At 56.2% G+C, this 25,782-nt stretch overlaps 1 protein-coding gene and 1 pseudogene across 1 annotated transcript; one reads left to right on the forward strand and one right to left on the reverse strand.

Moving 5' to 3' along the window:
- Positions 1-12,957: 12,957 nt before the first annotated feature.
- Positions 12,958-18,803, forward strand: LOC135404863 (olfactory receptor 14J1-like; annotated as a pseudogene).
- A 706-nt stretch (positions 18,804-19,509) lies between these two features.
- Positions 19,510-23,730, reverse strand: LOC135404864 (collagen alpha-1(I) chain-like). Its single transcript, XM_064639594.1, has 4 exons — positions 23,653-23,730; positions 20,621-20,755; positions 20,118-20,351; positions 19,510-20,061 (listed from the first exon to the last, which is right to left on the reverse strand). The coding sequence occupies exons 1-4, from the start codon at positions 23,728-23,730 to the stop codon at positions 19,510-19,512; spliced, it is 999 nt and encodes a 332-aa protein (XP_064495664.1).
- Positions 23,731-25,782: the final 2,052 nt, after the last annotated feature.

Here is a 25,782-nt window from a genome sequence, read left to right on the forward strand (position 1 = left end):
GCTGGATCCTTCCTGAAACAATCTGAAGATCTGCATCTTGGACAATTTTGGTTAGAGCAGTAACAATGAATGGCAGTTCATTTCTTGTGGCCGTGGTTATCAATGTGTCCTCTGCATAATGATGTATCATGGCTGTTTGATACCTTGTCAGGTTACTTTGCATCTCCTGAGGAGGGACAGCCCAGCAGTGATTTTGCATAGGCTGTGCATTGTTCGTGGCCATGACGAGAGAGAAAAGTCTCTGGGCATCCCCATGGTGTATAAGGGTGGTAAAGGAATAGTTCTTTGAACCAGTTACCACTAGTGCCCAATTTGCTGGAAGCTTTATAGGTAGGGGCAGTCCAAGCTGCAAGGCTTCCGCATGTTTTTTGACTGCGTGTTCTGCTCTTAACATTTGCAGTGTTTTCCACCTGTCCCCTTTCTTGGGGGTGCAGAGTACATGGGTATTTTGGGGGCTGGTTATTGGCATATTGTGGCTTGCCTTAAGTTGTTTCCTCTCTTGCACATGAAAAGTGGTGCTACAAAGGAGTACAGCAAGCAGTACCCCCACAAGCAGTGCAGTGCTTGCGACCTATCTCTTGCCTTGCTTATGGCACCCTTGGTACAACTCAGTCCATTCCCTGCTGTTAGGGTGCTTATGAAATGTTGCTATTAGAGGTCTCCAGGGGCAATCTTTCTGAGAGTGATCAGTGTCTCCACATCTAACACAACTACCTGTGTGTCTGACTTCTTTTTGTACTCTTAGCTGGGCATCTAAGGCTGCAGCTAAAAAGGCAGGTTGGTGCTTCTCAGAGCTAACTCTTTGGTAGGGTTGAACCAGTTCAGGAATGTTGCAATTTTCCCCTGCAGGAGGGGTCTGCAAGGCTCTTTCACAGCTTGTATTCCCCTCTTCAAGAGCCAACTGCTTATACAGCATCTCTCTGGCTTCATTGTATTCAACTTGCTTGTTTAAAGCAGACTGCAGCTGGTCTAAACATCTCAAATTTGGCTCAGTACAACCTTGTAACACTTTAATGGGGAACAGGTAATTATCTTGGTTTGTAGTGAGAGTGTTTTTCATAGCTATTAGGGCTTGCCTGACTACTACGTCGCATATTTCTCTATGGTATTTAGATTGTGTATCTAATGAATTATAATTTGCATCCCCACTTAACTGGTGTGCTGTGACGCCTGCCTGTGGGTATTTAATATAAGCAGAGCAATTTTTCTGAAAGTCAGCTAACCAGACTGTATATTGGGTGTCACTAAGAACTATTTTCATTAGTTCTTTCCAGTCATATGTGGTGAAAAAATAGATGGAACTCAATGCCTCCAAATACTTGAGAGTATTGGTTAAGGACATACCAGATTCTCTTACCGAAGGCCTCAGTTTCTCTGTAGCCCCATACAGGGGTTGACGCTGAGGGGACTGGCTTTGGCTGAATTTGTTTGGGCACGGCTGAATATTATTCAAGCTTCCCACTTGAAGTGCCTCGCCCAGACATTGTTCCCAGGTGTTAACTGACTTCCCCCCATTCGCCTCCACGTTCCCTCCCGGTGGAACCATCCCTGGTTCCTTCTCCCCATCCCCCCACTCCTCCCCCTCTGTGGCTCCAGCGAACCCGGTTCCCTGGGGGGGTGGTGGTGGGCGGTGGGCAGGGGGTGGTGTTGCTTTCCCCTTGGTGTCTGTGGGTGGGGCGGGGCTGCGCCGGGGCCAGAGAGAAGGATCGGTGTCTGGTCCGTGTGGTGGGGAAGATGGTGGCACCCATGCCTGGGCACGTGGTCGGCGATCATTCGCGCTATGGGGTGGCAAATAAACTGGGTTAACCCCCCCATCACCATTACGGGGCCCCCCGCGGTGGTGCCATGGGCTGGGATCTCGCGTCACAAGCCCCGTCCCTTCCCGCCGACCTGCATCCTTTGGGCTCCCGGTTCCTGACCCAGTACTTAAATCACGAACGGCTCCTCTCCCTCCCCCCTCTATGTCCCGTGAGTTTCTGTTCCTGCGTTGCAAGTTTGGTAATTGTGTGTGTGTCTTGGTTCAGAATATGGTAAGATTTTAGCAGTAAAGTTAATGTTTCAATGTCTCTGTGAGGTTTCTATGGAAACGAAGCATCTTATGTTCCCTTAGCTCCAGGCAGGTGCCGGAGCACATGGCTGGGAGTTCCTTTGTGTAGCAGTTTCAGTTCCGACTGGGCTGTTCGCCTGCCGGCTTTTTTTTTCTTCTGGCGTCTGCGAGGTTTGGGGTCGGAATCAGGGCCGCCCTCTCTGGCCGCTTCGATCTGTCGGCTTTTTCTTTCTTCTTTCTTCCTCTCGTTCCTGTGCACTTTTCCTAATATTTGGGAGCTCCTAAACTAACTTTCCGTTTCTCAGACGTCACTGAGACAACGGGTTATAGACGTCTTGGTTTTTTGTGGTGAAAGATTCCCGAGTCAAAATAATAGACTCGATAACCGGAATCTACCACGAGTTTCCTGCTTCAGGATAATCTAAACTGACTTAATATAAGTTAAAAGAGTCCCAAGTTCGGGTGCGCCATGTGTAGAAGACTCAAATGTCCTTATATAATAAGGAAAAACACCTCCTCGTGTGATGGTGAACAAAGAGAGTTTATTTCAAATTCGGCGCGGTTTTATCCTTTAACACCCTGTGACTCCTTTAACCAATGAGGTTACCTGTGTCGGTGCATGCTCCCTTGGGCTTCTCTGCCCCAGCACGTACCCTGTGCCCTGGACACGCCTCCCACACCCTGGTTCCCCCCAGTGTGTCCCAGTATCCCCCAGTAATCACCCAGTGCCCTGCAAAGCCCCCCAACTGTCCCCAAGGTGTCCCCAGATGCCCTTGGCCTTTCTGTGAGCGTGGAGGGGAGGACGTTTCTGGGGTCAGAGGCTCTGGGGGGGCTCCTGGGGTGAGATGGAGGGTTGGGGACATCAGGGATGGGGTTTGGGGCCAGTGAGGAGGAGCTTGGGGCCAGTGGAATTGGGGGTGTCAAGGAGGGAATAATGGCAATGAGGAGGCCCTGGGGACACTGGAGACACCAGGGTTGTCTTGGAGTGTCAAAGGGGGAATTAGGGACACCAAGAGGGTCTTGGGGACACCAGGGGGGTTTCAGGATTCAGCTGCTCGTGGTGCAGCCCCTCCTCTCCCCCCCAGGCCCCATTAACACCCCCAAATGTCCCCTAACCCCCATTTTCCCTTTAATCCCCTCCCCACACAGATCCCTTTGACCCCCCAATGCCCTCAAGACCTCTTTTAACTTCCCTAAATGCACCCAAAGCCCCCCTAAACCCCCTTAAATCCCCATCCCACCCCTGCAGATCCCCCCAAATCTCCCCCAGCTCCCCCCTCAAATCCCTTCCAACCCCCCCAAGAGGGATCGCCCGGCACCCTTGGACAGGAACACAGTGGGCTGTACTGGGGGCACTGGGCTGTACTGGGAGGGCACTGGGGGGGGCTTAGGTGTCCCATGACAACATGACCCAGCTCCAGGAGAGATCTGGGGAGCAGTGAGGAGCTACTGGTCTGTCCTGGTCTGTTCAGGTCTAAACCCCCAATCTCCAAAGCCCCTCCCCAGCTCCCCCAGGACCCTCCCGCACCCCAAAGCCCCCCAGGCCCCCCCAGGCCCCTGACTTGGTCCTGCTGCCCCTTGAGCATCTGCAGCTGCTGCAGAACCAGGCATTCCATCAGCAAATGTGCAGCTGACACCAAGCTGGGGGTGTGTTGATGTGCTGGAAGGCAGGAGGGCTCTGCAGAGGGACCTGGCCAAGCTGGATCCATGGGCTGATTGCAAGGGGATGAGGGTCAAGCAGGCCAAGGGCCGGGTCCTGCCCTTTGGCCACAAGAAGCCCCGGCAGCCCCCCGGGCTGGGGCCAGAGTGGCTGGAGAGCAGGCAGGCAGAAAGGGAGCCGGGAGTGGGGATGGACAGGAAGCTGAAGAGGAGGCAGAGTGTGGCCAGGTGGCCAAGAGGGCCAATGGATGGTGGCCTGGCTGAGGAAGAGTGTGGCAGCAGGAGCAGGGAAGGGATTGTTGGGCTGGAGTGAGCGCTGGTGAGGCCACCCCTGGAGTGCTGTGTCCAGCTCTGGGCCCCTGAGCTGAGGAAGGCCCTGGAGGGGCTGGAGCAGGAGCAGAGAAGAGCAGCGAGGCTGGGGAAGGGAGTGGAGCACAAGTGGTGTGAGGAGAGGCTGAGGGAGCTGGGGGTGTTGAGGCTGGAGAAGAGGAGGCTCAGGGGAGACCTCCTGACTCTCTGCAAGTCCCTGCCAGGAGGGTGTAGCCAGGTGGGGTTGGGGCTGTTCTGCCAGGAAGCAGCAGTAGGACAAGAGGGCTGGGTCTGGAGCTGTGCCAGGGGAGGTTTAGGCTGGATATTAAGAAGGAATTTTTTCCCAAGAGAGTAATCAGGCCTTGGAATGGGCTGGGCAGGGAGGGAGTGGAGTCCCTGTCCCTGGAGGTGTCCCTGGAGTTATTTTTTAGCATCAACATTCCATGGCATCATAACCCTAAATAATTTCATTTCTATCAATAGATCTGATTTGCCATCATTAAAACCTGGGGGACAAAAGTGGTTCAGTCACACCTCTGTAATTCCTCTAAATATAAAATGTTGACAAGATTCAAGGCTGAGATTGGATCCAGCAGCCTCCAGCACCCCACAGGAAGTTGGGAGCTCAGGGGAACCACTCCCTTTCCCAAAACCTGGTTTCCAAAGACCCCCATGGGACTGCCGGACCCACCAGACCACCCCTCCTTTTCCACCCTTCTCCCTGTTCCTCCTGCTTTTCCGTGGTCCCCTCAATCCCCAGCCCAACCAGGATCACTTTTGGGGTCCCAACCCCCACTTTTTGCCCCCCTTCCCACCCCTCCCACATCATCCCCCCACTCCCCAGCCCCCTCATGATCAGTTTGGGGGTCCCACCCTCCCCTTTTCCCCACTCTTCTGACCTCTCCCACCCATTTCTCATCACCCCCCAAACTTCAGTGCCTCTCCCCCTCCACTTTTGGGGGGTCCCACTCCCCTCCCACTCAGTTTGGGGTCCCACCACCCCTTTATCCCCTCTGACCCCCTTTTCCCACCAACCACCCCCCCTCCCACCCCCCACTCCTCGCCTGCAGCCAGGGGGGCTCCCAGCACCACCAGTGCCCAGAGAAGTCCCCCAGAAAAGGGGTTGGGGGGGTCCTGGGTGGGCTTTGAGTGTGTTTGGGGGTCCTTGAAGGGCTTTGGGGAAGTGTAGGGGGGTTCCCAGCACGTTTTGGGGTGAGCTGGGTGCTTTATTGAGGGGCAGGTGCCCTCCCAAAGCCCCCCCAGAGCGAGATGACATTGGGGGAACACAGGGGGGTCCCCATTCCCGATCCATCCCGGGGCCGGTTCTGCTCCCCCCAAACTCAGCTCCAATCCTTGGGATTCCTTCAAACCCCTCCCCCACTGCCTCCCAGATCTGTCACTGGAGAAAACTGGGAAGCTTTCCTGGGATCACTGGGAGCAACCAGGTGGAGGCAGAGTGACAGCAGGGACAGGGGGGACACACGACCCCCCAAAAACCTCACGGGGATGAGGAGGGGGTCCAGGCAGGGCCTGAGGCCCTGGGGAGGGGCTGCGGCCGCCGCCGGCTCAGGAGCTCTGTGGGGAGAGAAAAGGGGGTGACACCGGGGTGGGGGGTCCCTGGGGGGGCACAGACGCTCTGGGGGGGACACACGACCCCCTGGGACCCCCCTCACCTTCTGGCACAGGTAGAAGCCGAGCCCCAGCGCCAGGGAGACGAAGGCCAAGAGGAAGCCCCGACCCCTCCTTCGCAGCAATTCCTCAGGCTGATGGAGCCCGGCAGGGCCGGGGCCGCCGGCGGTGTCCGATCCCGGCAGGAAGCGGGGAGGGCCCGGCGGGGTCTGATAGAAATAAATCAAGGTAGAGCTCTCTCTTTCTTTTGCCCCCTGGGCAGTGACCATCAAGAGCTGTCCCTGCTTCACGGCAGAAGCTGCACACACTTCAACAAAGTCTGTGGAAGAATCTGCTCTGTCAAAGTTGGCCCTGGGCTTTTATGCTTCTCCAGTGATGGATCAGCAGTCACATATTCCCAGGCCAGTGAGCAGCTGACCTGTCAAACTCTGCTTCCAAAAGCAGGATGTGTGTTGGATAGTTGGGGAACCAGGCTGAGTTTGGCCCAATTCAACACTAAACCAACCCCTTGGCACCAGCAGTAACTCCCCACAGAGAGCTGGCAGTGCTTGCATTCTCCCATCAGATTCTTTTCCAGGTAGAACATCCTGCTACAAGGGGTCTGTTACTACGCATCCCAGAAAAGGGGGGGTAACCAGGTTCTTATTAATAAATCCCTTGGGGTGGATTAGAGTGAAATGACACTGAATAATCGGTGTTTGAAAACATATATATGTAGGGTTTATTTTAGAACAATGTTGTTTCAAAGGTAAACAGGTATGTTGCCATTTTGGGTGTTATCATCTCTATCTCTCATCTACAGCAACATGGCATAAAGAGAACCTTTAGGGAAAATGCATAAGGGAGAGAAAGAAAGACAGGATAAGGGTAAGGGAGAGTATAAGAAAGCAAAGCTGAGAGTGGAAAGCTGTCTATAGTCACTGCCCACGGGGTCCAGAGATGGAACTTGGCAGTTGCAGCTCCAATGGCTGTCAGTTGAAGTGGTGGCCTTGATCCATTGGGGTGGGGGAGGGAAGCCCCCACACTCCAAGAAGTTATGAGTTATTATATCCATGGACAGTGTTCTGGGCCGTGCCACGAACCCCCAACATCTCCTGGGCCTGCGCAGAGTTCCCGTGAGGGGCCTGGGAAAAGGGTTTTTCCTGCCTTTCAAGATTGGTCGAGGGGGGATGGGCTTTGATGGGCCATCAGAGGTCTAATGCAAAAGTCCTGCAGCTGTATTATATGCCACCCTTTAGCACAGTAGTTTACACAGACCCAATCTTATTACCCCATTTGATATCAAACTTTCTAAATTCATTTAGCGTGTTTAGACTTCTTTTCAAGGTAGAATTGTAGAAAAACACCTCTATTGAACACCATCACACCCTAGGCCTGGACAACAAGATCCCACAAGACACAAAGCAACCTTCAAGCCCAGAACTTTGGAGGTGCTCCAAGGACTGTACGTGCTGTGAAGAAGAGAAAGATGAGGAAGAAGGGGTCCCAAAGCCCCCAAACCCAATTCCCAAGGGGTGTGTCGGGGGCAGAACTGGGCAGAACTGGGGGGTGGAGAGTTCTGGCATTGGATGGACCATCTTCTAAAACTGCAGAACCATTGCCTGGGAGGGCGCGTCGTGTGTGTTCCCCTGGGCCTGTGGGCCTGATTAAAGGACCTGCTCTTTTGAGCTGATCTTAGGCACTGAATTGGCCTGGAGTTTTCTCTCTTGAGCTTACAGGATTAACTAACTAGGTGGCTTTTGCTAAATGCAGATCCCAAGGTTTGAAGGTCCCACTGCCCATTGCTTTCCAGGTGGTTTGGAACAGTCCACTCTGCCATTCCACTTTCCCAGAGGCTGGTGCAGGACAGGGAATATGATCCATCCACTCCATGCTGAGCTCTCTGGTCCAGGTGTGCACAAGGTTGTTTTTGAAAAGAGTCCTGCTGTCCAACTCCAGTGTTTCTGGAGGGCCGTGTCTCCACAGGACTTGCTTTTCCAGGCCCAGGATGGTGCTCTGGGCAGTGGTGGGAGGCACAGGGGGTGTCTCCTGCCCTCCAGGGCTTGTGTCCATCATTGTCAGCACGTAGAGCTTACCTGGGTGGGTTTGGGGAGTGTGCTGGGATCAATCTGCCAGGCCTGCCCACATCTCTATCTCAGCCATCATCCCCCACCCCACAGGGGCTTTACCCTCTTGGCCTGTTTGATGGCAGCACACGTTTCCCAGTTCTGGAGAACCTGGCAGTTGGTGTCCATGGTTAAATGCAGCCCTGGATCACAAGCCCAGCTGGATGTTGCACCTCTTCCCTGAGGACCTGAGGTGTCCTGGGCCCAGCGAGCCAGAAATAATTCCCCCTTGTGTTGCCAGTCCAGCTCTGCCTGAGACACTTTCATCTGGTCAGTCCCATCCCCCTGTCCATTGTTGGATGTCACTCAGGAGCCCAACTCTTGGCTCTCTGTGCATCTCCAGGATGGACTTTCACAGCCAACCTCTCTGCCCGGGTGGCAGGAGGGCCTGCCCTGATAAGGCCTAAAATCCCATCAGACAATGCCAACAGTGCCAGCTCTCATGCCAGCTGTCTGTGAGAGCTGAGAGTTACCGGTGGCACCATGGGAATGGTTTTGGTGTTGGATGATGCTCAAACCAGCCTGGTTCACTCAACTCCAAACACACATCCTGCTTTTGGAAGTTGGATGGGACAGAGAAGCTGGTAACTGGCCTGTCCATTTGTGAGGAGCAGTCAATCCCTTCCTACTAGAGAAGTCCAGTCCCTTTCATCCAGGCAGGTTCTTCTGACACAGCCCTTCTTGGGGTAGATGTGTGGAGATTCCTGCCTTGGCTGGGGACGCCCTCCAAGGACACTCCTCAAGGCTGAGCAAAAGAAATCTCCCCACGACCGTTGGTCTGGGTGAGTTCCATCAGATCTCTGCATAATAATTATTTATTTTGGCTAACTTTAATATAATTGTTTCAATAATTGCTTCAATATAGTGCACTATCCTATCTTATACTGTACTATAGTAGTTTTAACCTTCATACTGTGTAGTAAATAACTCTGATTAAGATCTTTTGTCTGATCATTTGTAAGAATAAATGATTCATTTTATATAAATATTCTCATTTGGCCAATCATTGAAACTTGTGGGACAAAAATGTTCCAATCCCACTTCTGTAATTCCTTAAATTTAATTTGTTGACAAAATCTGAGGCGAAGATTGGATCCCTTATTCCTTGAGGCTCTGCAGTGCAACAATGGCTCCTTGATTCCATGAAGTTGCACTGTTTCCCACCGTTCTTGGGCTCCATAAGGCCCTGCAGTGTGACAACAGCCCACTGATTCCATCATTTTCCCCAGTGTCACAATGGACCCTTGATTCCATGAGATTCCTCAGTGTCCCGTTGGTTCCCTTTGGTTCCAAAAGGTTCTGGGATGTCACACTGGCCCCTTGATTCCCTGACATTCCACAGAGTCCTGGGGTCCTTTTGATTCCATGAGGTTCCGCAGTGTCCCATGTTCCCATTGGTTCCAGGAGGCCCCAGTGGATTCCAATGGCCCCTGGATTCCAGGAGATTCCACAGTGTCCTGGGGTTCCCTTGTCTCCCTGAGTTTTGGCAGTGTCCCAGGGTCCCTTTGTTCCCAGGAGGTTCCTTTGTTTCCATCAGGCCCTGCCACATCCCAGACTCCCTTTGGTTCCATGAGGTGCTGCAGGGTCACAATGTCCCCTTTATTCCATGAGGTTCTACCATGTCCCAGGTTCCTTCGGTTCCATGGGGTTCCAGAGGGCCAAAACTCCCTGGTTCTTATCCTTCCAAAATGTGTGGGCCCATTCTCTCCCTGCCTGGGATGGAGCCCCATTGTGTTTGTGCAGGAATGGATCCATGGCCATCCTGCCACTGCCCCAATTGAATGCTGCACAAACGTCACTGCAGGCCCGACCCTGGATGCAGGAACAGTCTGGGAACTCCAGGCCTGCTGACATTCAGCAGAGCCAGTCGGGGGCCCAAAGAGCACAAGTGATTGACTGCAACCCCTGCAGGTCTCTGGCATTGCTGGGGACAAATGCAGGAACTGCCAGGAGCTCTGCAGAGCCCTGACAGTGCCACTGCAATCCCAAGCTGCATTGCCCGGGGCAACCCTCAGCACAGCCAAGGCCACAACCCTTCCTGAAAGGTGTCCCTTCTGGGCAGGGCCAGGGGGACAAACCCCTCCATCTGTCCCTGCACATGTTGGGTCCAATTCTCAGCCCCCACTTAGGGACAAAGTCAGCCTACATTGGGTGTTTAGCTTTGCATTTGCTTCACTCTTTTGTGCTTCCAACACACACAGAACTCTGGGCAGAGTCTGCCCCTCAAAGAACACCAGACCTGACTAGTCGTGGCTTAGAAGGGTTTCTCTAAAAACATGGCAATTCATGTCCTAGATATGGCAATTCTTTGGAGAAGGAGTTTGGGACTGAAAGAACCACAGAATGATTTGGGTTGGAAGGGAGCTAAAAGGTCATCTGGTCTAAGTCCCTGGACATGGACATCTTTTACTAATTGAGATTACTCACATTCCCTGACCTTGGACAAATACAGAGATGGGGCATCCACTTCTCTGGGAACCTGTTCCAGTTCTTGCCACCCTCAATGTTAAATATTTCTTCTGATTATAAATAAAATACTCCAGTCTTTCAGTTTAAAGCAATTGCTCCGTGTTCTGCCACTACAGGCCTTGGTAAAACATATCCCTGTGTTTTCCTTAGACTGTGAGCACCAGGTGTTCATCTGCAAACACCTTGGAGAGTACCCAGGGATCTCCCAAGAAAAGATTTGGAGGCCTCAAGCCCATGACCACTCTGTAGGGACTAAGGAGCTGTGGGCTCCATGGTGTGGAGACTGAGGACAGTGCAGGAGTAGCCAGAGAGGGCTTGAAGGGGGGTTTCAGAGATGAAGGATCCTTTTGTCATAGCAGGAAACAGCATGAAAAATAAAGAAATACTGCCAAGTTCAGCTGGAGAGGTCCAGAATGGAAACAAAGAGAAAGGAATTTCACTCTGAGGGCAATGGTGTGGTGCAACACATCCCCCAGGAGGAGTGTGGATGAGCCCAAGGCTTTGTGTGTGCAGGAAGAGCCAGGGAGGACGCAGAGATGTCAGTGCAGGAAGGTGCCAGCCAGGTGGGGCAGCCGGGGGGATGACGACAGCCTGCAGGGAAAGGGGCAGGGCATGGACACCGTAGGACAGCCTGGGCTGGAGAGGAGACAGGGAGGGGGAGAAGCTGAAAGGCCTTGCCAGAGCCACCTTCTGCAGGCCTTTGGCCAGGGCTGCTGTCTGTGCCGCTGATGCCAGGAGGAGGGGAGTGCCCCTTGCAGCCCTGGGGCCTCATGGCCTCCTTGTCCCTGCTCAGCAGCCTGGCAGGTGCCACCCCATGGGCCTGCCCTTGGCACTGCACATCCCACATCCAGTGCCCCAGGAAGAGCCCTGAGGAATGAGGCAGGGACAGGATGTGCCTTCATAGGGGCTGGGGGTCAGGGCTTGGTCCTTTGGACTAATAAAACACATCCAGGTTTCCTTATCATCAGAGCCACCTTTCCATTGCTTGTCCATACTTGTCATCACTGGAATTTTCTGTTCCAATTGGAACCTGGGGACACGTTTTCACAGTCGTGTCCCTCAGTGGGACCCATTAACACTACAAGAAACGTCAGCATTTCAAACTCATTTTGACTTGTTGAGAAGTTGTTTGAACTTCCTCTCAGGGACTGAGTCTCATGTAAACAACATCAAACCCCCCGAGGGTCATGAAATGCCTGGGGCTGTTGCTGTGCTGCTGAGCTGGGCCGGGCTCCTGGCACACAGGGAGCTCCTGGCAAGCAAGAAGAGCTTCAAAGAGACAGCTCTGCTGGTGAGCAGCTCCTCTGCACAGCCCAGCAGGGCTGAGGGCACTGCCAGGGCAGCTCAGGGACACCAGCAGGGCACAGACAGAGCTTCAAGGGGCTCAGCACTGGCAGGAGGGCTGAGAGCTCCCTGCAGGAGGAATCTTGGCAGGGCTGCACATGGTGAGTCTGTGGCTGCAGGGCAGTGCAGGGGCAGCTCCTGGAGGCATCTCCTAAAGCTGGCCCAGCCCCAGCTGATGGGATGGGTGAGCAGGGGCTGTTTTGGGGCACTTTGGAAGAGCTGTGAAGCCGGGAGTGCAGCCAGGGGTGCCCAGGGCTGTGGGGCAGAGCAGGGTCCTGCAGCCCAGGGCGCTGTGCTGGGCAGGGACTCTGCTGCCTGCCAGGGGCAGCTCTCAGCCGGCCCGGGGAGCTGATCCCGGGGCTGAGGCACAAGGGCTGTGGGCAAGGAGTAACTCCTGGGAGGGCAGGGAAGGGCTCTTCACCTGTTTAGAGCAGGCTGCAGGTTGTGAGGGCTGCTCTGAGTTCCAGGTCATTACAGAACATTTCTCAGGAGAGTTTTAGAAAGCACAGCAAGTCATGGGATACCTGAAAGTGAAGGATCCTGTTCTTTCCATCTTCAAATATATGTTTTCTGGTTGGGAAATTGGTCCTAAAAATTAATCTCACAGTTCAGGAGGAGGCACTGAAACTCCAAATCTGTTCCTCTTAGAGGAGAACAGACCAGGCAGTATCAGAAATCACCACACCTGTGCCTTACATGTAGCTCTGGGTCACTTTTCCAGCTTCCTCAGGGTTGCTCTGACGTTGCCATCAGAGCCAGCACAGCCAGAGATTCCCCTGGGCAATGCTGCACTGCTGGGCTGGAACAGAGAACATTTAACAAAGCTGCCCTTTTAAACAGTGCTGCCCTGCACTCCTCAGACTGTAGGTATTTGGGTTTACTAAAAATTAATTTGCATGTGAAGTTATGTTCAGGCAGCACGAGGGAAAGCACAGGGCAGATGGGAACAGAAGGAGGGACACTGCAGCTCTCCTGGCTCTGCACTGAGCTACAGAGAGCTGTGCTGTTTGTCCTCTCTTGTTTAAAGTCTCGTTACATTTTGCATCATAAAAATGAGGATTTGTACCCTAACAAGAACGGGTATCAGGTGCAACCATAGGAAATAATAACCACAGACAACATTATTTTAAGGACATGCTAAGCCTTTCCCCTGAAGCACACACTGTTCCACGTCTTGAGAGTGGAGACTGAACTTTTCTATTCAGGGTGGATGATGCCTGACATCCCGTGGGAGGGTTTGATGCTGTCACAGACCAGCTCCACGTCCCCACTGGAGCAGAGGAAAACTGAGCCCTTGGCAGCACATGGGCAGAGCTCCTGTTCCTCACAGCACCCTCAGCCACCACAAGAAAGGGAAAGGAAAAGCCTTTCAGTTCTGGGGATTTCTATGAGAAATAAAGTGGCTTTGCTTAGAGGAGTCTGTCTTAACTTCTCCCTGTCCTTTCGTGTTTCTGAGCAGTGTCCCTGTGCTGGGAAGCAGCAAATGCCCAAGAGCAGCTCCATGGCCCAGTTCCTCCTCCTGGCATTGGCAGACAGGCGGGAGCTGCAGCTCCTGCACTTCTGGCTCTTCCTGGCCATCTCCCTGGCTGCCCTCCTGGCCAACGGCCTCATCCTCAGTGCTATAGCTGCGACCACCACCTGCACACCCCCATGGGCTTCTTCCTGCTCCACCTCTCCCTCACAGACCTGGGCTGCACCTGCACCACTGTCCCCAAAGCCATGCACAATTCCCTCTGGGGCACCACAACCATCTCCTACATGGGATGTGCTGCACAGCTGTTTCTCTTTGCCTTTTTCATGTCAGCAGAGTTTTCCCTCCTCACCATCATGTGCTACGACCGCTATGTTCCCATCTGCAAACCCCTGCACTACAGGACCCTCCTGGGCAGCAGAGCTTGTGCCCACATGGCAGCAGCTGCCCGGGCCACTGGCTTTCTCTGTTCTCTGCTGCACACAGCCAGTACATTTTCCCTGCCCCTGGGCCAGGGCAATGCCCTGGGCCAGTTCTTCTGTGAAATCTCACAGTTCCTCAAACTCTCCTGCTCACATTCCTACATCAGGAAAATTGGGCATCTCTTGTTTTCAATCTCTTTATTATTTGGTTGGTTTGTTTTCATTGTGTTCTCCTATCTGCAGATCTTCAGGGCTGTGCTGAGGATCCCCTCTCAGCAGGGACAGCACAAAGCCTTTTCCATGTGCCTCCCTCACCTGGCCATGCTCTCCCTGTTCCTCAGCACTGCAGCATTTTCCTACCTGAAGCCCCCCTCCATCTCCTCCCCAGCCCTGGATCTGTTGGTGTCAGTTCTGTACTCAGTGGTGACTCCAGCACTGAACCCCCTCATCTACAGCCTCAGGAATCAGGAGCTCAAGGATGCCCTGAGGAAAATGAGGACTGGATGCTTTTCAGGAGCAATAAAGTGCCTGTTTTCTGGTGCATAGCATTCAGAATGGGACTCCTTCATGGCCCAGCCTTCCTGCTCAGGTTTTTCGTGGCGATCATCGGGTTCTTCTTGCAATAATTTTCTGTGCAATGAAATATTATTTTGCATCTGCCTTCTAATTTAGTGTCTACCCATTGAATTGGACCCAGAGATGTATAAATGGTGAATTGTGCTCACAGAGTATTTAAACAAAATAAAGGACCCTGCAGTGCCTTCTTTATCCAAGACCCTTCTTCTTAGCTGTTCCCAAAGGACAGCACACTGCAGGACAGGGTGTATTTGCAAACGGGACGGGGACAATAATCCCAGCCCAGCAGCACTGCCAGGGAGCAGCAGTGCTTGGTCTTTGCAGAGCTGCTCTCTTGCCACTCCCACACTGTCCTCCTGAGCCCCTTTCTCGCTGTAAGGCCTGAGTGCTCTCTGAGTGCAGTCCTGTGGGCTGGAAGCCCTTGGAGCACAGGCAGGGACAGGCCCTGGGAACTTGTGAAGCAGAGCTGGGCTCCCTTCCAGCATCTCCAGGATGCTGTGGGATCTTCTGAGGCCACTGCATGGACTGGGTCACTTCTTCTGGGACCTTGCTCCAGGGCTGGAACTCTCCTGCAGTGTCACCATGATACTGCTGCTCTCTGCTTTCCAGGTTCCATTTTCAGATCCAGTCTTCCCCTCCTGTTCACAGGGACATCCTGGGAGTGCTTCAGAGCTGCCATCCTGGGGCAGCTCCTGCGCAGCGTGGGCAGGCACAAGGTCTCTCCAGCTGCTCCTCTCCCCTCCCCAGTGCCACTGTTTTCTGCAGCCTCCTCATCCTTGCCCAGCACAGCCCTCCTGGCACAGTTGGACACAGTCCTTGTTCTACCCCCTCCTCAGGCACCTGCCCAAGCCCCTCAGCTGCAGCCTGATGGCCACAAACCTTCAGGGCAGGAAGGCACCGGGCAAAATGCTGAGGAAACCTTTCAGCTGCACTCAAATCCAGTTGGAGGGGTTGGCCTCGAGGAAGAAATCAATTCTCATTTTCCAGAACCAGCAGGACAACCTGTGTTGTGTCCTGGGCACTCCGCTGGAAGTGTGGGCTATGGAAAAGGTTTTGGTGTCAGGGCTGTTGAGAAGGCTGGGCAGTGTCACTGGGAGACCTCTCCCAAACCCTTGGAAAGGCCAGAGCCATCCCAGAGCTTCCTGGGGCCTTGGCAAAGGCAGACATGGAAGCAGTCTGCAAACAGGGCAGCAAGGAGGGTTGGCAGAGTTCCACACTGCTCAGGCTCAGCAGGGAAGGGGATAGGGCAAGTCCTGCTGCAGCCATTGCCAGGCATGGGAAGGACAAGGCAGGGATTGCAGAACGCCTGTGGGAGGGAATAGAAGGGGATGTTTTGTGCCCAGACTTTATCAAGGCCCTTGACATGGTTTCCTGTGGTCTCCTTATGGCCAGACTGGTGAGAGCTGGACTGAAGAAGTGGAAGATGTGGTGGGTGGGAAGTTGGCTGAATGAAGAGTGTCAAATAAAATCCATGGTACAAAGTCCTCTTGGCAGCAACTTCCTGGTGAAATCCCTCAGTGACCATCTCTTGAACACCACTAGAGAACCTCTTTATTATCTCTCTGTACAATGGGACAAAATGTGTTTTCAAGTCCTTTGTGAATGATGCCAAATTTCAGAGAGCCCTTGAACAAGGTGTCCTGGTTTATAGACATTTATTGAGGTGGGAACTCCAATCAAATTAACTCACTCCCCTTTTATTCCCCACCAGTACAAGGAGACAAAATACAAAGAGGTATAAGTGAAAAAAATAACAGTTTACTGTTGGGGAAGAAGAAAACAACTGGCAGAAATACCAGGCTTGGAGACAGATCTATAACCCCTGAGATGACTAATCTACACCGGAATGGACACTAATACACTGGAAAAGACGTTTATTTACCAGATGTGACTACCATTGGACTGACAGTTTTTCCCCAGTTTTCCCCAGTTTATTGTTGTACTGTTCCAGTGTTGTATGAACCCCAGTTTGTTGTTTTAAAAATCATATCCTCCATATTGTCTCCTTCTTCCCTCACAGTTTTCCCGCCAAACCCTGTTGTTCTGCCCTGTTTTCCCGCTCCTCTGCCTGCTATTGGCTGCTGTTTGGTGCAGTGCAGAGGTAGCTCCTATTGGCCCATTCTCCTGGTGACACCCAGACTCCGCCCATCTCTACCCTGTTGCCCTATCCCAAGAGCCCCTGAGTTGTCAATCCTTTACTCCTCCCCTATCCTGAGTCCAGCCCCTGTTCCAACCCTCTGTAAGTCCCTGCTTGTCCTAATAAAGTTGGCATTGCTTCACGAGACCTCAGCTGTGTCAAGACCCTGATTTGCAATGCCCGGTCCCATTTTCCTTTCCCCCGCGGGCCGTGGCAGTTCACTGATGAGAAATAGAGCAGCAAAACCAGCAATAGCAACAGAACAGTTCAAAGAACAGCAGAGAGAGAAATTGCTTCCTCTCTGCCCCCCTGCCCCAACTCCCTTTTGTAAACAGATCAAAACAGGGATCAACACGTGCCTACCTTCCCCCTTTTCCCCCTGAATGAACAAAGAACAAAAAACAAACCAAGGAAAGAGGGGGCAAAGCCAAATCTGGGCAAATCTCTGGTCTGAGATCAGTGGTGCTGCCCAAGAACACGCTGACTCCAGAGGTGTCCAAGCGGAGCAGAGCCGGCGACACCGGTCCCTGCGGCGGCGGGGGGGAGGCAGCGGCTCTGCTTGATTCCATGGAGTTCTGGGGAGGCACAGGGGGTGCCATGAGACTCTTCAGTGTCACTCTGGCCCCTTGGTTCCATGAGATTCCACAGTGTCCCTGCATTCCCTTGGTTCCATGAGGCCCTGCAGTGTCACAGGGCCACTTGATTCCGTGACATTACAAAGAATCAGAACGGCCCCTTGATTTCAGGCCAACTGCACATGGGGCTGCCTTGGGGGGAGTGTTGCGCCAACATGGTCCCAGCTGCCCTCAGGACGCTCCCAGTCACTCCCAGTATGACCCCAGCCGCCTTCACTGTGAGCCCAGTTGCTCCCAAAAGGATCCCAGTTGTGCCCAGCATGGTCCCAGTTGCTCCCAATGGCTCCCAGTGGGATCTCAGTAGCTCCCAGTTGCCCCAAGCGTAGAACCAGTTGCTGCCAGTATGATCCTAGTCTGATCCCAGTATGATCTCAGTACATATGATCCCGCTGGATCCAGTCTGGGTCTCGGTGTATCCTGGTGTCCCCCCTGTCCCCCCACCCCAGTGTCACCCCCTTTTCTCTCCCCACAGAGCTCCTGAGCCGGTGGCGGCCGCAGCCCCTCCCCAGAGCCTCGGGCCCAGCCTGGACCCACCCCGTCCCTGCGAGGATTTTGGGGGGTTGTGTGTCCCCCCATCCCCTGCTGTCACTCTGCCTCCACCCGGTTGCTCCCAGTGATCCCAGTAAAGCTTCCCAGTTCTCCCCAGTCCTGGTTATTGGGGGGCAGTGGGGGGAGGGGCTTGGAGGGTCTCTGTGAGGTGGAGACGAGTTTGGGGGGGGCAGAACCGACCCCGGGATGGATCGGGAATGGGGACCCCCCCGGTGTTTCCCCAGTGTCAGCCCGTTCTGGGGGGGCTTTGGGAGGGCACCTGCCCTTCAGTAAAGCACCCAGCTCACCCCAAAACGTGCTGGGAACTTCCCAAAAACCTCCCCACAACGCCTCAAGGACCCCCAAACACACTCAGAGCCCACCCAGGACCCCACCCAACCCCTTTTCTGGGGGACTTCTCTGGGCACTGGTGGTGCTGGGAGCCCCCCCGGCTGCGGGTGAGGAGCTCTCGGGTGAGTGGGTTGTGGGAAGAGGGCAGTTGGTGGGAAAAGGGGGGTCAAAGGGGATAAAGGGGTGGTGGGACCCCAAACTGAGTGGGAGGGGAGTGGGATCCCCCAAAAGTGGAGGGGGAAGAGCACTGAGGTTTGGGGGGTGATGAGAAATGGGTGGGAGAGGTCAGAAGAGTGGGGAAAAGGGGAGGGTGAGACCCCCAAACTGATCATGAGGGGGCTGGGGAGTCTCCAGGTGCCAATGCAGTTCTCAAAGCACAGCCTGGAATGGAGGAACTCCCAGCACAGGTTGAGGAGAGGCTGGAGAGAGGGGGGAGCTGCAAAAGCCCTGAGAGCCTGGAGAGGGCCGCGTGGAGAAGGGGAAGCCTGGACAGTGGGGACATCTGGGATCCCAAGGACAACAAAGTGGAGAACCTGGATAGGGGGAATGTCTGGGAATGTGGCACCTCGAAGGCAAGAATCAGAGAATTTGGAGATGGATGGAACCATCAGGGGTTCATTTGGGGTGGAAGGAGCGGCCAAAGCTCTTCCTGCAGGTGGGGCACTGGTAGGGCTTCACTTACTGGTGGGTCTCTTGGTGTCTGGTCAAGTTAGAGCTCTGGGTGAAGCTCTTTCCACACTCCCCACACTTGTAGGGCATCTCCCCAGTGTGGATGTGCTGGTGTCGGAGCAGGTGCGAGCTCTTCCTGAAGCTCTTTCCACACTCCAAGCACCTGAAGGGCTTCTCCCTTCTGGGAGGCTGCTCAGGCTCCACCAGGTCCGAGCTCTGGCTCAAACTCTGGCCGCCTTCCCGGCACAGGCTGAGTCTTTCCTCCTCACAGCACCCTGGGCTGGCTTTGGAGCCCCTCCTGCGGGGAGATCTCCGACCCTTTTCCTCCCCGCTGCCTTCCTGTGCCGGGGAGCCCTTCAAAACGGCCTCTCCCACCAGGGTCTGCGGGGGATTTGTCCTCCGGGCTCTCCGTCCTCAGCTCGGGGCCTGGGGCAGGAAGCAAGAAGATTTGAAGCAAGAAGATTTGAAGCAAGATTTGAAGCAAGAGGATTTGAAGTAAGATGTGAAGCAAGAAGATTTGAAAAAGGAGATAAAGCCTCTGGCTGGGGACAGGGAGCACCAGGGTGAACGGCCCTCATGCTTCCACAGGAATCACAAAATCACAAAATGGCCTGGGTTGGAGGGGACCTTAAGGATTATCCCATTCCAACCCATGCCATGGGTAGGAACTCCGTCCACTAGACCAGGTTGCTCCAAGCCCCATCCAACTTGGTCTTGGACACTTCCAGAGATGGGGCAGTCACAGCTTCTCTGGGCAACCTGTGCCAGGACCTCACCACCCTCACAGGGAGGAAGTTTTTCCAACTATCTAATTTAAACCTCTGTCAGTGTGACGCCATTACCCCTTGTCCTGTCACTCCAGGCCCTTGTAAATAAATCCTTGTGTTTCCAGTACTAACCTGAAGTAGGTACTGCAACAAGAGAGTATGAGCTTGTGAGCTTTGAATTCCACTCCATCAACTGTTACGATCACATCACAGGGTCTCTCTTCAAGGCGGAGCTCGTTGGCGATGCTCCACTTGCTTTTGCTCATCTCTGTCTCCATGTTGGAGGATGACATGGGTTAGTGGTGGCCTTGGCAGTGCTGGGGGACGGTTCTCTGCGGGCATTTCCCGCACAGGGTTCCGCGACTCCGCGTCCCCGGCGCTGCAGGGCGGTTCAGTGCCGGGCCCTGCCGGCGGCTTCTTTATTGGAATCTTTCCTTTCTGTTTCGCCCTCCCCGCTCGCTGCGGCAGTGCGGGGCGGCCCCGGCGGTGCCATGGCGGGGTTCCCCTCAGGTGTGGACAGCCGCAGCCCGGCTGTGCGGGGCGGCCCCGGCGGTGCCATGGTGGGGTTCCCCTCAGGTGTGGGCAGCCGCAGCCCGGCTGTGCGGGGCGGCCCCGGCGGTGCCATGGCGGGGTTCCCCTCAGGTGTGGGCAGCCGCAGCCCGGCTGTGCGGGGCGGCCCCGGCGGTGCCATGGTGGGGTTCCCCTCAGGTGTGGGCAGCCACAGCCCGGCTGTGTGGGGCGGCCCCGGCGGTGCCATGGCGGGGTTCCCCTCAGGGCGGCCCCCACTGCCCGTGCACGGTGGTGTTACCAGGGCAGCCTCTTCCCCAGGCACATCTGTAGGCTGTGACCCAGCGGCGATCCCTTCCCGCTCTAAGAGCCCGCAGGAATGGCTGCCTGGCTCCAAACTGCCCGCCGGGAGCGCGCTGGGATCACAGGGGGAGCTCTGCCCAGGGCAGCCCCCGCACTCAGTCGCCCCGAGCCTTCCCGCCCTCCCCGCACATGGCCGGCGCTTTGGGAACAGCCGCGGTCGGCGCTGGAGTGGCGGCGCTTGGGCACGAGGGAGCGCCGCGAGCCCGGGAAAAGAGTCAGGAACATTCTGGCACTGAGGGGAGCGCGGGCGCGGAACTTGGGCACAGAAATGATCGTGGGCCCGAGCGGGGGAGGGTCCTGGGCAACGGAGCGCAGGAGAGGAGGACGGCGAGCGATGAGTGCTGCAGGTTGGGCTTCGCTGCCCTGGAGGCAAAAACTGCACTGTGCACCATCCAGAGATTTCCCATCGACCTTTCCCAAAACCTGCCAAGTGGGACAGGACATCAGACCTGTGCCCTGCCCAGACCCCAGGAAAGCTCCCCAGGCAGCCACCCCAGGCCCCACCATGGCAGGGAGGGCGTTTGGAGCAGTCACCCCACATTGTGAGTCCCAGGCCAGGCCAGGCCACTGCTTTCCACACAGCCCCAGCCCCCATTTGCCGTCAGGGCTGCCCCTCACACCGCCCTGCTCACCATCTCAGCTCTCTGCGACAGCCTGGCGAGCCCTTCCAGCAGTAGCCTGGACATCCCCACATTTGGACAGCCCTGATGGCTCTCGATGTCGGACTCGTCAGCCAATTCCTCTGACTCAGCCTTCCTGGAGGACGACTGCAGGAGCAAACAGAGCCGTGAGGGGCCGGCAGAGCCTGCAGGGCTGGCGGGAGGGGACCAGGGCCTTTAGTGGTCACTCACAGCCATGGGCTGGGTGTGGGGGCCTTCTGCAGAGCAGTGGAAGCACTGTCTACTGCAGCAGGTTGGTAAAGTCCTCCAAGATCTTGGCCAGAGTGGCCCACGGTGGGCCAGTGTCCGTCAGGACGGCGACCGGACAGGACAGGAGTGCACCTACCCCCAGCAACAGGTCCCAGGGAGCCACCACGCAGGCAGGAACAGGCAGGGTGTCCCTGGGGACACAGGCCTGCCTCAGCCCTGGGCGCCCAGCTGCCCTCAGGGTGTCTCCAGGCCCTACTTTGCTCTCGTGTCTCCTCGGGACATCCCGAGGAACCCCATGTTCAGACAGCCCTGCGTGCCCCCAGGACACCCCTTTTCTGTCCCCACACCGCAGAGCCTGACCTGTGAGCCCTTCAGTCACATTAAATGCATAACATTTGCTCAAGCTTAAGAGAAACCATGGCTTTTGTTGCCTCTTCTCTTTCTCCCACTGACCAGCAAGAGCTTTTCCCCACTCAACAGCTCTTCCAGCACCTTCTCCCAAGGCCTTTGCCGCGCCCCAGGCCCCTGTGCGGCACCCCGAGCTGCCCCAGGGGTGGCTGAGTGGCCCTGCCAGGCTGGCGGAGTCTTGAGAGGGGCTTAGGGCTGAAGGGGGGAGGATGGCACCCAGGGGGATTCCTTGGATTCACCAAGGAAGGCCTAGACTAAACTACCCCAGGGATCCGCTGGATCCAGTCTGGGTCTCGGTGTATCCCGGTGTCCCCCCTGTCCCCCCACCCCGGTGTCACCCCCTTTTCTCTCCCCACAGAGCTCCTGAGCCGGTGGCGGCCGCAGCCCCTCCCCAGAGCCTCGGGCCCAGCCTGGACCCCCCCCGTCCCTGTGAGGATTTTGGGGGGTCGTGTGTCCCCCCTCCCCTGCTGTCACTCTGCCTCCACCCGGCTGCTCCCTGTGATCCCAGTAAAGCTTCCCAGTTCTCCCCAGTCCCAGTTATTGGGGGCAGTGGGGGAGGGGCATGGAGGGTCTCTGTGACTGGAGCTGAGTTTGGGAAGGACAGAACCGAGTCCGGGATGGATCAAGAATGGGGACCCCCCTGTGTCCCCCCTGTGTCAACCCGTTCTGGGGGGGCTTTGGGAGGGCACCTGCCCCTCAATAATACACCCAGCTCACCCCAAAACGTGCTGGGAACTTCCCAAAAAGCTTTCCCAGAGCTCCCCAAGGACCCCCAAACACACTCAGAGCCCACCCAGGACCCCACCCAACCCTTTTTCTGGGGGGACTTCTCTGGGCACTGGTGGTGCTGGGAGCCCCCCCGGCTGCGGGCGAGGAGCTCTCGGGTGAGTGGGGGGTGGGAAGGGGGCGGTCGGTGTGAAAAGGGGGTTCAGAGGGGATAAAGGGGTGGTGGGACCCCAAACTGAGTGGGAGGGGAGTGGGACACAAGAGCAAGAATTCCTAATTAGAGATGGATGGAACCATCAGGGGGTTCATTTGGGGTGGAATGAGTGGCCAAAGCTCTTCCTGCAGGTGGGGCGCTGGTAGGGCTTCACTTACTGGTGGGTCTCTTGGTGTCTCGTCCAGTTAGAGCTCTGGGTGAAGCTCTTTCCACACTCCCCAATCTTGTAGGGCATCTCCCCAGTGCGGATGCGGGTGGGTGACGAGGTGGGAGTTCTGTTGGAAGCCCTTCCTGCAGTCGGTGCAGCGGAAGGGCCTCTCATCGCTGTGAATCCGCTCATGCAGGAGGAGATTGGAGCTGGTGTGAAACCTCCCCCTACATTCTCCACACTGTTTGGGACATTCCCCGGTATGGATGAGCTGGTGTTTGCGGAGGTGGGAGCTTTGCCTGAAGCTTTTCCCACATTCCTCACTCATGTTGGGCCGTTCCCCAGTGTGGATGCGCTGGTGGGTGCGGAGGTGGGAGCTGTCCCTGAAGCTCTTTTCGCATTCCCCACACTTGTAGGGCATCTCCCCAGTGTGGATGTGCTGGTGTCGGAGCAGGTGCGAGCTCTTCCTGAAGCTCTTTCCACACTCCAAGCACCTGAAGGGCTTCTCCCTTCTGGGAGGCTGCTCAGGCTCCACCAGGTCCGAGCTCTGGCTCAAACTCTGGCCGCCTTCCCGGCACAGGCTGAGTCTTTCCTCCTCACAGCACCCTGGGCTGGCTTTGGAGCCCCTCCTGCGGGGAGATCTCCGGCCCTTTTCCTCCCCGCTGCCTTCCTGTGCCGGGGAGCCCTTCAAAACGGCCTCTCCCACCAGGGTCTGCCGGGGGATTTGTCCTCCGGGCTCTCCGTCCTCAGCTCGGGGCCTGGGGCAGGAAGCAAGAAGATTTGAAGCAAGAAGATTTGAAGCAAGATTTGAAGCAAGAGGATTTGAAGTAAGATTTGAAGCAAGAAGATTTGAAAAAGGAGATAAAGCCTCTGGCTGGGGACAGGGAGCACCAGGGTGAACGGCCCTCATGCTTCCACAGGAATCACAAAATCACAAAATGGCCTGGGTTGGAGGGGACCTTAAGGATTATCCCATTCCAACCCATGCCATGGGTAGGAACTCCTTCCACTAGACCAGGTTGCTCCAAGCCCCATCCAACTTGGTCTTGGACACTTCCAGAGATGGGGCAGTCACAGCTTCTCTGGGCAACCTGTGCCAGGACCTCACCACCCTCACAGGGAGGAAGTTTTTCCAACTATCTAATTTAAACCTCTGTCAGTGTGACGCCATTACCCCTTGTCCTGTCACTCCAGGCCCTTGTAAATAAATCCTTGTGTTTCCAGTACTAACCTGAAGTAGGTACTGCAACAAGAGAGTATGAGCTTGTGAGCTTTGAATTCCACTCCATCAACTGTTACGATCACATCACAGGGTCTCTCTTCAAGGCGGAGCTCGTTGGCGATGCTCCACTTGCTTTTGCTCATCTCTGTCTCCATGTTGGAGGATGACATGGGTTAGTGGTGGCCTTGGCAGTGCTGGGGGACGGTTCTCTGCGGGCATTTCCTGCACAGGGTTCCGCGACTCCGCGTCCCCGGCGCTGCGGGGCGGTTCAGTGCCGGGCCCTGCCGGCGGCTTCTTTATTGGAATCTTTCCTTTCTGTTTCGCCCTCCCCGCTCGCTGCGGCAGTGCGGGGCGGCCCCGGCGGTGCCATGGCGGGGTTCCCCTCAGGTGTGGGCAGCCACAGCCCAGCTCTGCGGGGCGGCCCCGGCGGTGCCATGGTGGGGTTCCCCTCAGGTGTGGGCAGCCGCAGCCCGGCTGTGCGGGGCGGCCCCGGCGGTGCCATGGTGGGGTTCCCCTCAGGTGTGGGCAGCCGCAGCCCGGCTGTGTGGGGCGGCCCCGGCGGTGCCATGGCGGGGTTCCCCTCAGGGCGGCCCCCACTGCCCGTGCACGGTGGTGTTACCAGGGCAGCCTCTTCCCCAGGCACATCTGTAGGCTGTGACCCAGCGGCGATCCCTTCCCGCTCTAAGAGCCCGCAGGAATGGCTGCCTGGCTCCAAACTGCCCGCCGGGAGCGCCCTGGGATCACAGGGGGAGCTCTGCCCAGGGCAGCCCCCGCACTCAGTCGCCCCGAGCCTTCCTGCTCTCCCCGCACATGGCCGGCACTTTGGGAACAGCCGCGGTCGGCGCTGGAGTGGCGGCGCTTGGGCACGAGGAAGCGCCGCGAGCCCGGGAAAAGAGTCAGGAACATCTGGCACTGAGGGGAGCGCGGGCGCGGAACTTGGGCACAGAAATGATCGTGGGCCCGAGCGGGGGAGGGTCCCGGGCAACGGAGCGCAGGAGAGGAGGACGGCGAGCGATGAGTGCTGCAGGTTGGGCTTCGCTGCCCTGGAGGCAAAAACTGCACTGTGCACCATCCAGAGATTTCCCATCGACCTTTCCAAAACCTGCCAATTGGGACAGGACATCAGACCTGTGCCCTGCCCAGACCCCAGGAATGCTCCCCAGGCAGCCACCCCAGGCCCCACCATGGCAGGGAGGGCGTTTGGAGCAGTCACCCCACATTGTGAGTCCCAGGCCAGGCCAGGCCACTGCTTTCCACACAGCCCCAGCCCCCGTTTGCCGACAGGGCTGCCCCTCACACCGCCCTGCTCACCATCTCAGCTCTCTGCGACAGCCCAGCGAGCCCTTCCAGCAGTAGCCTGGACATCCCCACATTTGGACAGCCCTGATGGCTCTCGATGTCGGGCTCGTCAGCCAATTCCTCTGACTCAGCCTTCCTGGAGGACGACTGCAGGAGCAAACAGAGCCGTGAGGGGCCGGTAGAGCCTGCAGGGCTGGCGGGAGGGGACCAGGGCCTTTAGTGGTCACTCACAGACATGGGCTGGGTGTGGGGGCCTTCTGCAGAGCAGTGGAAGCACTGTCTACTGCAGCAGGTTGGCAAAGTCCTCCAAGATCTTGGCCAGAGTGGCCCACGGTGGGCCAGTGTCCATCAGGACGGCGACCGGACAGGACAGGAGTGCACCTACCCCCAGCAACAGGTCCCAGGGAGCCACCACGCAGGCAGGAACAGGCAGGGTGTCCCTGGGGACACAGGCCTGCCTCAGCCCTGGGCGCCCAGCTGCCCTCAGGGTGTCTCCAGGCCCTACTTTGCTCTCGTGTCTCCTCGGGACATCCCGAGGAACCCCATGTTCAGACAGCCCTGCGTGCCCCCAGGACACCCCTTTTCTGTCCCCACACCGCAGAGCCTGACCTGTGAGCCCTTCAGTCACATTAAATGCATAACATTTGCTCAAGCTTAAGAGAAACCATGGCTTTTGTTGCCTCTTCTCTTTCTCCCACTGACCAGCAAGAGCTTTTCCCCACTCAACAGCTCTTCCAGCACCTTCTCCCAAGGCCTTTGCCGCGCCCCAGGCCCCAGTGCGGCACCCCGAGCTGCCCCAGGGGTGACTGAGTGGCCCTGCCAGGCTGGCGGAGTCTTGAGAGGGGCTTAGGGCTGAAGGGGGGAGGATGGCACCCAGGGGGATTCCTTGGATTCACCAAGGAAGGCCT

The sequence above is a fragment of the Pseudopipra pipra genome, chromosome W (genome assembly GCF_036250125.1).
Source record: "Pseudopipra pipra isolate bDixPip1 chromosome W, bDixPip1.hap1, whole genome shotgun sequence".
Taxonomy (NCBI): Eukaryota; Metazoa; Chordata; class Aves; order Passeriformes; family Pipridae; genus Pseudopipra; species Pseudopipra pipra.